A 14,008-nucleotide genomic window follows, 5' to 3' on the forward strand; every position below is an offset into this window, starting at 1 on the left:
TGTGGGCAACTTTAGTGCTTTAGCCACTATGTCTTTGTTGATGACTACTTCAACTTTTTGTCCTTGGTGATCTTTGATCTAGGCAGATCCATCCTCTTTAATTGTGGACAGTAGTTTGTAAGATCTTTGGAAGTGTAGTCCACAAAGTTCTTGATCATAAAACTCTCCAAGTCCTAACCACCTATTGGCTTCTTTCGCAGTTGGCTTCGTTGCTACATCATAGACTTATTTAGGTAGCATTTGCAACTCTAACTAACTTCCATCTTCACTTTTGAATCTTCCGGTGAAGACTGTGGTGTTGTGCTCGTCAAGATGTTCTTTTGACGGGTAGGTGACTTTGGCCGTTTTCAGAGAACTGGGCTCCAACTAATATGATGGAAACTCTTGCAGCTTCTCTTTTTGGGTCTTCCTCTTCTTTGCTTTCTTAGCAGCTTGCATTGCACCTATTAGGAGAATACAGTTTCAAAGTTAGAAAATTCTACAAATTTTGCTATGACATGTCCTGTGAAGGAGTACGAGTGGAAGTGCGACGCGAGAGAGAGAGTGCGAGAAGAAGAGCACGACGATATGGTGAACTCGCTCTACTGTAATGTGTAGAGCATAGTGAGTTATTATTAGGTTTTTACAAAAGAATATGTGTACATACCTGGCGGCCCGCCCACTTACCTGGGCGACCACATTGGGCTTTATACCCCAACAACCTCCCACTTAAAGTCCAATGTGGTACTTTAAGTGTGAGAGAAGCTACAATACAAGCTAATATACAAGAGATGTAGAGAAGTGGTGTACTACCCTACACCTAACTGCTTGCGAAAATGCGCAAAGCTCTCTGAGGGAAGTCCTTTTGTAAGTAGATCAGCAGGATTTTCTGTGGTGTGAACTTTGACAAGCTGAAGTTGCTTATCCTCGAGCATTTCCCTGATGAAATGATACTTCACATCCACATGCTTTGTCTTTGAGTGATAAACTGGATTGCGAGCCAATTGTATAGCACTTTGACTATCACAATATAACACATGCATCTCTTCTTTGATTCCCAAATCTGTTACTAGTCGATTAAGCCAAATTGATTCTTTGCATGCCTCTGATGCTGCAACATATTCAGCCTCTGTAGTAGACTGAGTAACACAATCTTGTAATCTAGAACGCCATGATACTGCTCCACCAGCCAATGTAAAGACATACCCTAACGTAGACCTTCGGTTGTCTAAGTCACCTGCATAATTTGAGTCTATAAAACCCTTTACACTTAGCTCCTGACTCCCATTGCATATACGCATACTCTTTGTAGCTTTCAGGTATCTCAATATTCCTTTCACTGCCCCCCAATGTTTCTTGCCTGGGTTTGACATGTATCGACTTACTACTCCCACTGCAAATGCAATGTCTGGGCGAGTAGCAATCATTGCATACATCAAACTACCCACTGCAGAAGCATATGGAATCTTATCCATTTCAGCCTGTTCTTCCTCAGACACAAGACAATCTTGTTTGCTAAGTTTCACATATGGTGGCAATGGAACACTCAGTGCCTTTCCCTTCTCCATATTGAAACGTTGCAAAACCTTGTCAATATACTCTGTTTGAGATAACCAAATCAACTTCTTTGATCTGTCTCTCTCAATGCGCATACCAAGTATATGACTTGCCTCACCCATGTCTTTCATGTCAAACGATTTTTCCATCTTTGACTTCAAAGCTGAAATTTCTTCCCAAGTGCTTGCCAGCAATCAACATGTCATCCACATACAAAATAAGGATTAGCCAACTACCATCCTTAGCCTTCTTTGTATATAGACAGTGATCGAACTCACTACGTTTGTAGCCTTGAGAAAGCATAAACTTGTGGAATTTATGGTACCATGCCCTCGGTGATTGTTTTAAGCCATAAAGACTCTTTAACAACTGGCATACCCAATCTTCCTTGCCTTTCTCAACAAACCCTTCTGGCTGCTGCATGTAAATTTCCACATCTAAATCACCATGCAAGAACCCTGTCTTGACATCCATTTGGTGCAACACCAAATCTAATATGGCAACCAATGCAAGAAAGCATCTCAATGTAGTCATCTTGACCACCGGAGAGAAGACTTCATCAAAGTCAATGCCTTGTTCTTGCTTAAAGCCCTTGGCAACAAGCCTTGCTTTGTACTTTGGCTGACTATCATGAGCGGTGATATTATAGCTGTAAACCCATTTACAAGGTAGAGCCTTTTTGCCCTATGGTAATTTAACTAGCTTCCATGTCTTGTTTTTATGCAGAGCTGTCATCTCTGACTGCATGGCCAATTGCCAATTCCCGGAGTCCTTCATTTGCACTGCTTCCTTGTAACATGAAGGCTCATTGCAATCAGTCAACATGACATAGTTCATAGATGGAACAAACCTATCAGGAGGTCGCGTGACACGTCCAGATCTACGCACAATAGGTGGCTCAGGCTCAGCCACAACCTGTGGTTCCAATCTATCCTGTCCTTGCTCCTCTTGAGCCCTGACATTTTGTCTTGCACGTGCAGGTCCATCTTCTTGGAAGACAACTCTTATAATCTCCTCAACCCTCTCTGGTTTAGAATGATATTTGGATTCATTAAAGTGAACATCATTGCTGCGGACAACCTTTCTGGATTCAGGATCCCAAAGTCTGTACCCCATCTCACCAGAATTACCATAGCCTAGAAAGATGCACTTTCTACTCTTTGGTTCAAGTTTGTTCCTAAATTCCTTTGGAACGTGAGTATATGCCTCAGAGCCAAAGACTCTGAGATGCTTGTATGAGGGCATTTTGCCTGACCATACCATCTCTGGCACTGAATCCTTTTGCAAAACCTTGCTAGGAGATCTATTTACAAGATAAACAGCTGTTGATATAGCTTCAGCCCAAAACCCATTTGGCAGTTGTGCATTAGACAACATACTTCTGACCTTCTCTTGTATGGTCCTATTCATCCTCTCAGCAACACCATTTTGAGGAGGATTGTAAGGAGCAGTAAGTTCACGTTTTATACCTTTTGACTCACAAAAGTCCTGAAAGGCCTTTGAAACATACTCTCCACCATTGTCAGTGCGTAATCATTTAAGCTTCTTGCCACTCTGATTCTCCACAAGTGTCACAAACGTTTTGAAAACACTAAACGCTTCATCCTTGTGCTTGAGAAAGTAAACCCATACTTTCCTCGAGTAATCATCTATAAATGTCATAAAGTAAGAAGCTCCCCCTAGAGATAGGTTAGGCATAGGTCCACACAAATCACTATGAACAAGTGCCAACTGTGTATCTCTTCTACTGCTTCTATGCTTATGTGGCTGTTGTGTTTGCTTACCATACAGACAATGTTCACAGAATTCAAAATCATTAAATGAAAAGCCAGGCAAATAACCAGAACGAGACAAGATTTCCATTCCCTTCTTGGACATATGTCCTAACCGGCTATGCCACAAAGAAACGTTCGGCTGCTCGGTTACATTGATTACATTTTTAGAGACATTTGATACATAAATCATGTAAAGTCCTCCAGACTTTACTCCATGTGCTACTATTATAGAACCCTTGGATATCTTCCACATGTTCTGTCCAAAAGTGGTGACGTAGCCAGCATCATCAAGTAAACCTGTGCTGATCAAGCTCTTTGTAATTGCGGGAACATGTCTCACATTCTTCAGCGTGAAAGAAGAGCCATTCTGAAACTTCAATTGAACATCTCCAACACCTAAGATCTCACATGTTTGCCCATTGCCTAGCCGAACATGATCTTTAGTGGTCACATAAGAAGTAAACCACTCCTTGTTTGGAGACACATGAAGTGATGCCCCTGAGTCTATAATCCAGTCACTCGGTGCATTTCCATCAGATGCTGTAAGAAGAGCCGAGTCCATTGTATTCTTCAAGAAGTAGATGTCTCCTGACACTAGACTGTCATCCTCTGCAACAGTGTTTGTCACATTTATTTCTTGAATCTTCACTGAGGACTTGTTCTTCTCACCATGGTCTTCAGCTTTCTCTTTGCCTTTTTCTGCTTTCCATTCTCTGCAGTCTCTTTTCATGTGACCCTTCTTGCCACAATGGTGGCATTCTATGTCACTCTTGCCTTTAGCACTACGGGACTTGCTACGAGACTGATTCCTCTTTCCACCTTTGTACTTTTCTTTGGTCCTTCCCCTGGCAACTAAGGTTGTTTCTTTGCCTTTGTCCATTGTCTTTCTATTGGTTTCTTCAGTAAGCAGACTTCCTTCTACACCCGCTATGTTCAAACCATCTGGAGGTGCAGAATTACTCAAAGCTGTGTGAAAAGTGTCCCAACTTTCCGGCAATGTGATCAACAGGAACATAGCTCTAACAGGTTCATCAAACTTGAAACCTTGAGCTGACAACTGACTGTAGATTGTGTTGAATTCATTCAGATGATTGGACATAGGTGTCCCTTCTTTCATCTTCAAGGCAACAAGCTTCTTAAGCCAGTATACCTGTGAAGCTGCACTCTGCTTCTCATAAAGATCACTCAGCTTTAACCATGCTTGATAAGCCGACATCTTGTCTGCTACATTGAAGTAAACGCTTTCTGCCAAAGTCAACATAATGGTAGAAAGTTCCAATTCATCCATTTCGCTCCATTCATCTTCGTCCATATCTTCTGGTTTTATTCCCTTGAGCTTTATAGGTTTAATCTGCTTCTTTTGTACTAACACGTGCCAAATATGCTTCTTCCACAATGGGAAATTGGTTCCATCCAGCTTCTTGATATTGTAAAGAGCAGTGTCCTGTGATCCAGCCATAGCCACGCTTCACAGTAGTTTACTTTTCTGGGAAAAATTCGGCAGAGTTTCCCCTGTAAACTGACCTCTGAACCAATATCAACCTGTCAAATGAGCCAAGAAAGCTTCAGATTCTGCAAAAATTTTGGCAGAGTCTCCTTTGTAAAATGGCTCTGGTGTACTCAAAAAACAGACCAAAAAACAGCTCAAAAAACATTGTCGCTCTGACACTGTAAGCTGCGGGTAAACCTGTCCTGCACCTGTACTGTCTCTCACTGTCCTATAAGCATAGACTGCGACAATGCCTCAACGGCAGTAAAGCAAAGATGCAATCCCAACTGTCTAACTCACAGTCAATACATCCTAGTTGCCTATCTAAGGGTGCGCGAGGGATCACTCCAAGACTTGTATCACCGAAAGGATCTCAACATTCGAGAATCCCCCAGCTCAATAAAACCTCACTCAACCCTCAACAAATGCTACAGTAAATCTGACAGTACATAGACTTCCCACAAAGTCATACATCCACAAATTTCCCACTATATGCTGTAACCGCTGCGGCGGTTGTTTGCTGCGTGACTCACAGCTAGCAAACCCTCAACAAACATACATCATCTATGACAATACATCCCATGTGGAAGTACCTGCAATGTCAGGATGAAATTTGGAATATCAAGCAGCAAACACAAGCTACCTGATGAACTAGTGGATGTCGCCTACAGTCTGTGTGTAGATGCGCCCATGTCGTATGTGACACGCCTCCAAGAACTGTGAGCCGTCCTTCGATGTGTAGACAGCCACAAATCAACACTCTGGGAGTGTCGATATCCTCAGCACCTGCAGTCGTAGGCCGAAAACCCCAAATTTGCAGAGTCGGATCTGCACCCGTCGAGACCACGTAGTCGAAAATGGCCTGCGCAGAACTTTGTCGAAGTCGAACGGTGACCGAGATGACCTCAGAATGAAATTCTGAGAACACCAAGCCCTTCAGGCATTCCCACAGGATTTGGGGCCGTGTCTTCGCCTGTCGAATTTCTCTCCAATCTGAGCTGGTGACTCTAGCCTCCTGCAGTGTTGCCCCGAGCCTCGATCTGAGCTCTAATACCAGTTGAAGGAGTACGAGCGGAAGTGCGACGCAAGAGAGAGAGTGCGAGAAGAAGAGCACGACGATATGGTGAACTCGCTCTACTGTAATGTGTAGAGCATAGTGAGTTCTTATTAGGTTTTTACAAAAGAATATGTGTACATACTTGGCGGCCCGCCCACTTACCTGGGCGACCACATTGGGCTTTATACCCCAACATCCTGTGTCTAAATTGCTAGAAAATGATGTCCGTTCTGTTTCAAACCCATCTTGGAGCATGTATAGATGCACAAAACATGTAAAGATCAAAACCATTCAATCCAAGCAAAAATTGTAAGCAAAGTAAATAATCGCGATTATTTACAGTAGGGAAATTTTTCCATATTTTTGCACTTTTGACTTCATAGGCTTGAAGAACATGTGATTTAGATACTCTAAGTGAAGTGTGAGCTCATTTGAGTGTACAAGGTGGAAACGGTGCCATATTTACTCTTCAGACTGTGAAATAGTAGATATGAAGGGATTTTGGGTTTTTCAGATCCAAATTTCATCAAACTTGATTAGTGGGCTTGTCACATCATGTACTTTGGTCCCATAAGGTCAAAGATGAAATTTGGATTCATTCTGGCAAAAATGTAAATAATCGCAATTATTAACATTTTCATCAAATTCAGCATTTTTTCTTGCAAATTGATTCTAGGCATGCTTTAGACCCTCTGTGTGAGATATGGGAGGTTTTGGATCAAAAATGTGACAATTAACTCAAAATTTGGACTAAAGAGCTTTCGACAAAATCTGATATTTACTGGACATTTTGGGCTCATTTTTGAAATGTGACATGAGATATATGTATACAACCACCAAAAGACAAGGATTAGGGATGATCTATGCCGTAAAAAAATATAGACATTAGCTATTAGCCAAAAAAAATTGTGTTCTTTGTGGACCACCAAGCTTTATTGTATTTAGTCAACAAGCCATGCAACACAGGGAGAATAGTGAGATGGTTCATCATTCTTTTGGAATTTGATTTCACTGTAGTTGTAAAAAAAGGAACCACACACCAAAGAGCAGATCATTTATCAGAAATTATTTTTGGAGAACCACCAAAAGGGGTAGACGATGATCTACCAGATACATATCTGTTCTCCGTGGAATTGATACCCCGTTGGTCACAAAATATGGTTTCATTGATGACTATAGCTCAAGTGGATTCTCAAATACCACTTCCTATTACACCAAGATTAATTGGACAATCGGCTATGTATCAATTACTAGCTAGAAGGCTATACAAAAGAAATCAAGATGGAATATTGCTTTTGTGTATTAGTCCTGAGGAGAAAACCCAATACCTAAATCAAGCACACATGACCATAGTAGGACTTCACTTTGTGGAAGACCAAACACCATGCAACGGATCATGAAACTTGGAGCATTTTGGCCAACCATGAGGAGTGATGTTCACTCATTTGTGAAAGACTATCTTCAATGCCAGAAACAAACACCCATACCTCATGTGACATTATTTCAAATCTCACTCGTTCCTAAGTGGAGTAATTATATAACTACTTACTTATTAAGCATAACATTTCCAGAGGATATGAAATAAATGCCGCCAAAGAGCTATTGAAATTGAAGCAAGAGACTATGCTCTTATTGGAAACCAATTGTATTAAAGAGGAAAGAATCAACATTTGCATCTTTGTGCAAATAAAGATGAATATATATCCACTCTAGAACAAGCACATGTTGGATTAGTTAGAGGTCACTTTTCTAGTGAAACCACCGCTAGAGCAATTTTAATGGCAAGCATGCCAACAAGAAAAAATGCCAACAAGGGTAGATAGCATGCCTTTAAGACCAATGATGGGGTCTAGAGATTTTGCAAAATGGGACATAGATTTTGTCGGACCAATACAACCACCTACTTATAGAACTCCAGCTCAATATATCATTGTAGCTACGGACTATTTTACCAAGTGAGCAAAGGCTAAGGCACCCAGGAGGAATGATGCTAGAACCATAGTTGCATTCCTATATGAGAATGTACTCACAAGATATAGACTTCCAATAGAAATTGTCAGTTATAGGGGAATTCATTTCCTCAATGAGGCAATTGAGTATCTTTTGAATGAATTTATGTCCATCCATAACAACTCTGCTCCATATCATCCACAAGCAACTGGACAAGCAGAACACACGAATAAAATTCTTACCTCCGTATTGACTAAAGTGGTTAGTTCAGGACGAACTGATTGGGAAATGAATCTACATGCTACTCTATGGGCTTATAGAGTTTCATTCAAGACAACTTTAAATGCTACACCCTTTAGCCTTGTTTATGGTCTTGATACCATACTACCAATGGAATTTCTATTGCCAACATCAAGGGTAGCTAAAGATCTTGAGTGGACCGGACATGAACTGTCAGAGAGACTTGAAGATTCAGAAAATCTTGACGAACAAAGGGTAACAGCTGTAGCTCACATCTACGCACAAAAATGAAAGCAAAAATACTTTTTTCATTCACATTTAGTAACAAAAATTTCAAAAAAGGGGACCTAGTTTTAGTTTATTCCCTTAAGGAACACATTTCCGAATTCAAGAAAAAGGGAAATGGACCATTCGTTGTTGAAGATGTATTCCAAGTGGAGCAGTTAAGTTGTCCACTATAGATGATGAACCAATGGCTAACTGGATTAGTGGATGCCGCTTAAAGAAGTACCATTTGCCACTAACCAATGATTTGCTAGAAAAAATGGATGCAGCAAAGCAAAAAAATATTAAACGACAGCAAGTTGTTGACGAAGCTCAAGAGGAAGCTCGGCTTTGAGTACTCAAGAGAAAAGCTGCTTTTAGGAATCAACAAACACCTATTCCCATCAACACTTTGGAACCAAATGAAAGACTATGGGAATCGCAAATGATGCAGTCTCAACGGATGATGAATGGTTGGATGGAATTGACCTTTGCATCATGGTACAGCTGAACAATCATAGCACAAATGCATTAGTATATACCAGATCTTGGATGAATGCAGTCAGTTATTCCACTTACAAGAAAGATACGAATCAGTCTTTGGCATTGGGAATATCTATCAAAGGATGCAACATAAACCCAACACCGGCATTGGGAGTGGTTAACTTGAATGTGATAGTAAATGGATTTTCATGCCCTCGTCAATTTATATGCATATCATATGAACATATGAATGAAATGATGATTCTTGGAATCTCATGGAAGCGAACATACAAGGAAGTACCAGATTGGGACACCAATCAACTCAAGCTATCACTTAAAGGAGGACAACTCTTAGTTCCAATTGCACCGAGCAAGGAGGAATGGAAAAGAGGTCGCCCACAACAAAAGAAACCAGGGAATAATCAATCTACGTCAGCCTCTAGACAAGAAAATTATACAAGCAGCATGCAAGGAGTCAGGCATATTTGGGTACCAAAAGCACAACTCAAGGACAATCCATCTCAAATTTGGGTGCCCAAAAACTCATCTACCATACTGAAAGAAGTTTCACATCTAACAACTCAGAGAAAAACATCTTTTAGAAGAGAAACTAACACTAGATGGGTTTGGAAACCAAAGGAATCTTCATCTTCTTCACAAATTGTAAAGCGGATAAATCAATGGAAAGATAAATCTCAAAAACCTCAACCACAACACAACTGAAAACCAAAATACCAATGGAGAGTTAAATCTTAGCAACCATCATCATTGTTATCAACAACTCAGAATATCAGTGTGCCAAAGCATCCAGGTGGTACAATCAAGCAAGGAGCACATAAATTATAAAACCTGCTATTTAGAAAACATCAACAAGAAACCTCAACCATGGAAACCCTTGAGTTAACTACCCAAGACCCAACTCTTGCACCGCATAGTGATTTGAATTGTATTGACCTTCAAAGAATGATAGAGCCAATCATGGCTATGCATACACACGATCGTTCAACCCAGGCACACAGTCGTCCTGAAGTACTCCATCTAGGAGGGGTGGAAGGAAACTTCATTAATCAAGGACAATGTTTGAAGAGGGAGAAAAAAGTTGGATATTAACGTGTGGTTTTTTGCAAAACTACCTAATAATGCTCTCAAATATCATCAACAAGGAAATTTCAGCTAATAACATCTCCCCGATGAGTGTAAATAGTGTATATACTATCAAAGAGTACATTAAAAAATAGCATTTTTTTCTTATTTTCATTGATTTTTCTAGATATTAGACCTTAAAAATAAATAAATCCACCAAAAAGTAATAAAATAGTGTTTTCAATGGATTTTCTTAATTATTGATCTTTCAATTTGCTTTTCTACTGTATTTTATTATTTTTCTTTGATTTTTTTCAATAAATGGGTCAAAAATTAATAATAAATAGCATATGAGCTTAGGTGGAGGCACTGAAGATATGCTGATGATCAGGAGGACAAGATGGACAGACACAAATTGTTTTATCAAAACGATAAACGGAAGTGGGAAGCCTAAATTAGGCTGTCAGAGCTTGTTTTTTGCGAATTCTTGCAGAATGAGCTAACCAAGTCCGATTGAGGAAATTTTTGAGTCTTACATAGATTTCACAGCTTATTAGGACTAACAAGGGAATCTTGGAAAAGTAGTTTGGGAATTCTGAGTATAAATATCTTAGGTAGCCCAAAATCACCTCATTTCCACTAGTCACTCTTGGAGAAGAGAGCTTCACGCGTGATTTTCGGAGTCTATAGTCACCCATTTTCAGCGCCGTTTAACACAAGACATGAGGGATAAGTTCTAAGCTCATCAAAGAACATTTCTATGCAGTCGGCTAGGAGGTCTAGGCCTAGAAAAAAACCGTAGAATCCCAGCTGTGTACAGATTCCTAGAACACAAAAACGACCATAGCGGCATGTCAACTCAACCGAATTGGACAAGACTTGAACTGTAGCATGCCCCTAGATAGTAGAACACTTTCAAATTATTAGATGACCATTGGGCAGGGGTCCCCAAGTAAATAATCTAGATTTTTTCCACATGCCAAAATTGAATTCTGACTCCACAGGCAGCTTATAGACACGGTCTACACAATGTACCTAGAAGGTTTCAAGAAAACAATTAACGCAAGCTCTCTAACAGCAAGAAATAGCTCGAAGACTACAAAGCGTCAATCTTGACATATGGAGTCAAACTGACTCCAAATGAGTCCAAATTGGATGAGCAGCATCAGGACTATGTAGCGAAAAAGTCCATGGCTTCAACAGTGACCAAACAACTCTGCACACCAAGTGATTACAAAAATCGGTGATTTCAAAGTAGACAAGAGCACAAAGTGATGCCAACATGACGAAATCTTACTAAACTTATTTTAGGACTTGTTTTAGATGTACAAAATTCAACTGCTGTAAATAATCGCGATTATTTAATTTTGTGCAAAATTGGCTTGAAAATCATCATCATGGTTCACCTGTCACATTTCCAATAGATGCTCATCCTTTGTCTTGGGCTATGTTTCAAGATTCTTTCTCCAAAGAGTTTTTAGACTCCAATGAAGAGGATAAGAATTGATTAGCATAGGATGCATGCCGCATGTTCGGCCTCTCTCTCACTTAGTATATTTCCAAGTATCGGGAAATCATATGTTAAGTCTAGGGAATTTTGGATGTTTTACCTTAATGGAATTTGGAATATCAACTTTTGTACTTTTGGGATTCCAAGGGGTGTTCTTGGGAAAGGGCGTTGCCCATTAGTATTCTCCAACTATGTAACTATCGATCATTGTCGTTTTGGGAATATGAAGTGAAAATTATGGCGGAATTAGTATGTTTCTGTTTTTGTGTTCTGTTCCAGTTCCAGTTTCAGTTCCAGTTCCATTCTGACTCCTGTGTTTGCCCGTTCTTAATGTCTGTACCTATAACACTTGGCTATCACAGTGTATGTGTGACGTAGCATGGACGGATTCAGATTTCTCTTGTGGGAGCGAGTGCTGAAGAGATGGAAGTAGTTACTGAATGAAGGGAAGACGTTCAAAATAGGGCAAGTTTGTATGGGTAGTTATTTGCGCTCTAGAAGAAGACAGTTACATTCACATCGATGGAGTTGGGCTGATTTTCTGAAAGTCATCAAAATTCAGATGTTTCCCTCGAAGAAGCAAAAGAGGACACATATCCAGATTGGACAATAAGATTTGGATGTACGAGAGTATTATCAGAGAGACAGACAGAAGGAAGAAGTGGAAGATGAACCAGATTTATTATCACAGATTTTGAGGGTCATCAAAATGAACTAGATTGGACAAGAAGATTTGGATGTACCAGAGGATTATCATAGAGACATAAAGAAGGAAGAAGTGGAAGATGAACCAGATTTATTATCACAGATTTTGAGGGTCATCAAGAAGAAATTCATTGTTGCGGAGTTTGAAGTCAAATTGCAAAATCTGGAATTAGAAATGTTGCAAATGTGGAAGTCAAAAAGCATCCAAATTCCAAATCAAAGTTCTAGTGGATAAGCTCCATGGGGAGTCAAAAGAAGAAGAGGAAGAAATGCAAGGTATGCATGAGTTGGAAGCATGAAGTGGAGGATTTCCCATGTGCAGTTGATGAGTGTTCAGAAGGAGATGCATGTAGGAAGTGGTGTATGGTGAACTTCAAAAATTTAGCTGAAGAATGCATAAAGCATCAGTTGATGGGACACACGTAGCATGCGATAAGTTGGAAGATTTTGTGGATGACTTAGAGAAGGCATATGAGTGGTTGACTAATCATAAAGGAAAGAGAAGGACATCATGTTCCAGCAGGAAGGAGGTGAGAAAATTGAAGGAAGCATGTGAGAGATTGAGGGATGCATATGAAGATGAATTAAGTGATGATGATGACGGATGGGTTGGCTTGGAGACGGACATCCATCATGTGGGGATACCAAAGGTGGAGGAGAAGGAGGTGCAAAAGGAGGTTGGCCAAGAGAGCCTAAAACTGCCCCTAGATACCCCTACCCTACCATTGGAGTGTGCTCATAGAGTGGAGACGGAATATCCATTGCTGAAATTGATGTCGGTGTTGTCACTTGTCAATTAGATTTATTATTCAGAGGAGAAGCAAATCATACATATTGAGGATGTTGTTCACGGAAATCAAAGACCATTTAAAGAGGCGGATAATGTGAGGAATGGACAGGTGGATAGTTGGATGAACGGAGAGGTGATGGATAGAGAGAGGAATGAAGAAGAAGAGGTGATTGATTTATTTTTGGGCTCAATTGAGAATGTATGTAGGATTACAAATGAAGAGTCAAAGCAGGAAGAAGTTTCAAAAATCAGATGTACTCAGGAGGAATTTGCAGCAACAACAATGAACAACTCAGTTTCGGAGGAATTGTCACCACGAAGATCCACTGATGGAAATATGCATTTATCAAATCTTGTGGAAATTGTATCCCAACAACGTGCACAGCAGTTTCGATCAGAAAATCAATGGGTGGTAGCTCAGCAAATGCAAGTGGGAAGTCCAAAAGAAGCTCATGTGGAGGATCAGCAATATCAGCAGGATAAAAGGTAGCAAGGTAAGGAGGAGCAACATGAGGTCAAGGAACAGAGTCGGGCAGAATCCGTGGTTACCTCTACCCTACCACGGAAGTGTGTCCATGAAGCACACGAGGATTATTCCTTTTCGACTAATCGAAGTATCATGCTCATTGGGAATTCCCATACATTTGAAGAGGACAATTGTCAGCAGAAAATGGAGGATGTGCATGCCATCATGGCAGAATTTTGTCATTTCAAGCGGACTTCAAAGAAAATGTCAAAAGAGGATGTCAAAAGAGCCAAGCAACAATTGCAGTAGTAAGGACCATAAGATGATAGCAGCATAATGGAGGAGATTGAGGATGATGATATTCATATTGGAAGTTGGAGGTAGCATTCCATATTGCGGCAGTGTCATATAGATGGATATGAAGAGATATTGAGGGAAAATTTTTTAGTTGATAAATCAAGTCAAATTTTGGAAGATGCCGAATGTGATTGAGACTCAAATTCATATTTCAATTCAGATTCAGTCTCAATTTTGGATTTGGATTCAACTACAATTTTGGATGCAAAGACCAATTCAGATGCAATTTTTAATGGAAGCCGTGGAAAGCTTGATGAAGAGGTATAAAAATCAGTGTCACAAGGAGGATGACATCAATACTCA

General features: G+C 40.2%; 1 protein-coding gene across 1 annotated transcript; it reads left to right on the forward strand.

Moving 5' to 3' along the window:
• The first annotated feature begins 12,865 nt into the window (after positions 1-12,865).
• LOC147436739 (uncharacterized) lies at positions 12,866-13,372 on the forward strand. The gene has a single exon (XM_086485774.1). It carries the CDS (start codon positions 13,004-13,006, stop codon positions 13,370-13,372), a length of 369 nt encoding a protein of 122 aa, XP_086341900.1. The 5' UTR covers positions 12,866-13,003.
• The last annotated feature ends 636 nt before the right edge of the window (positions 13,373-14,008 follow it).

Source organism: Adiantum capillus-veneris, chromosome 17, assembly GCF_014529385.1.
Source record: "Adiantum capillus-veneris isolate H3 chromosome 17, ASM1452938v2, whole genome shotgun sequence".
Lineage (NCBI taxonomy): Eukaryota > Viridiplantae > Streptophyta > Polypodiopsida > Polypodiales > Pteridaceae > Adiantum > Adiantum capillus-veneris.

Bases quoted from the DNA above. Each gene is read 5' to 3' on its own strand.
- LOC147436739 (XM_086485774.1), top strand. From the start codon at position 13,004: ATGAACGGAGAGGTGATGGATAGAGAGAGGAATGAAGAAGAAGAGGTG.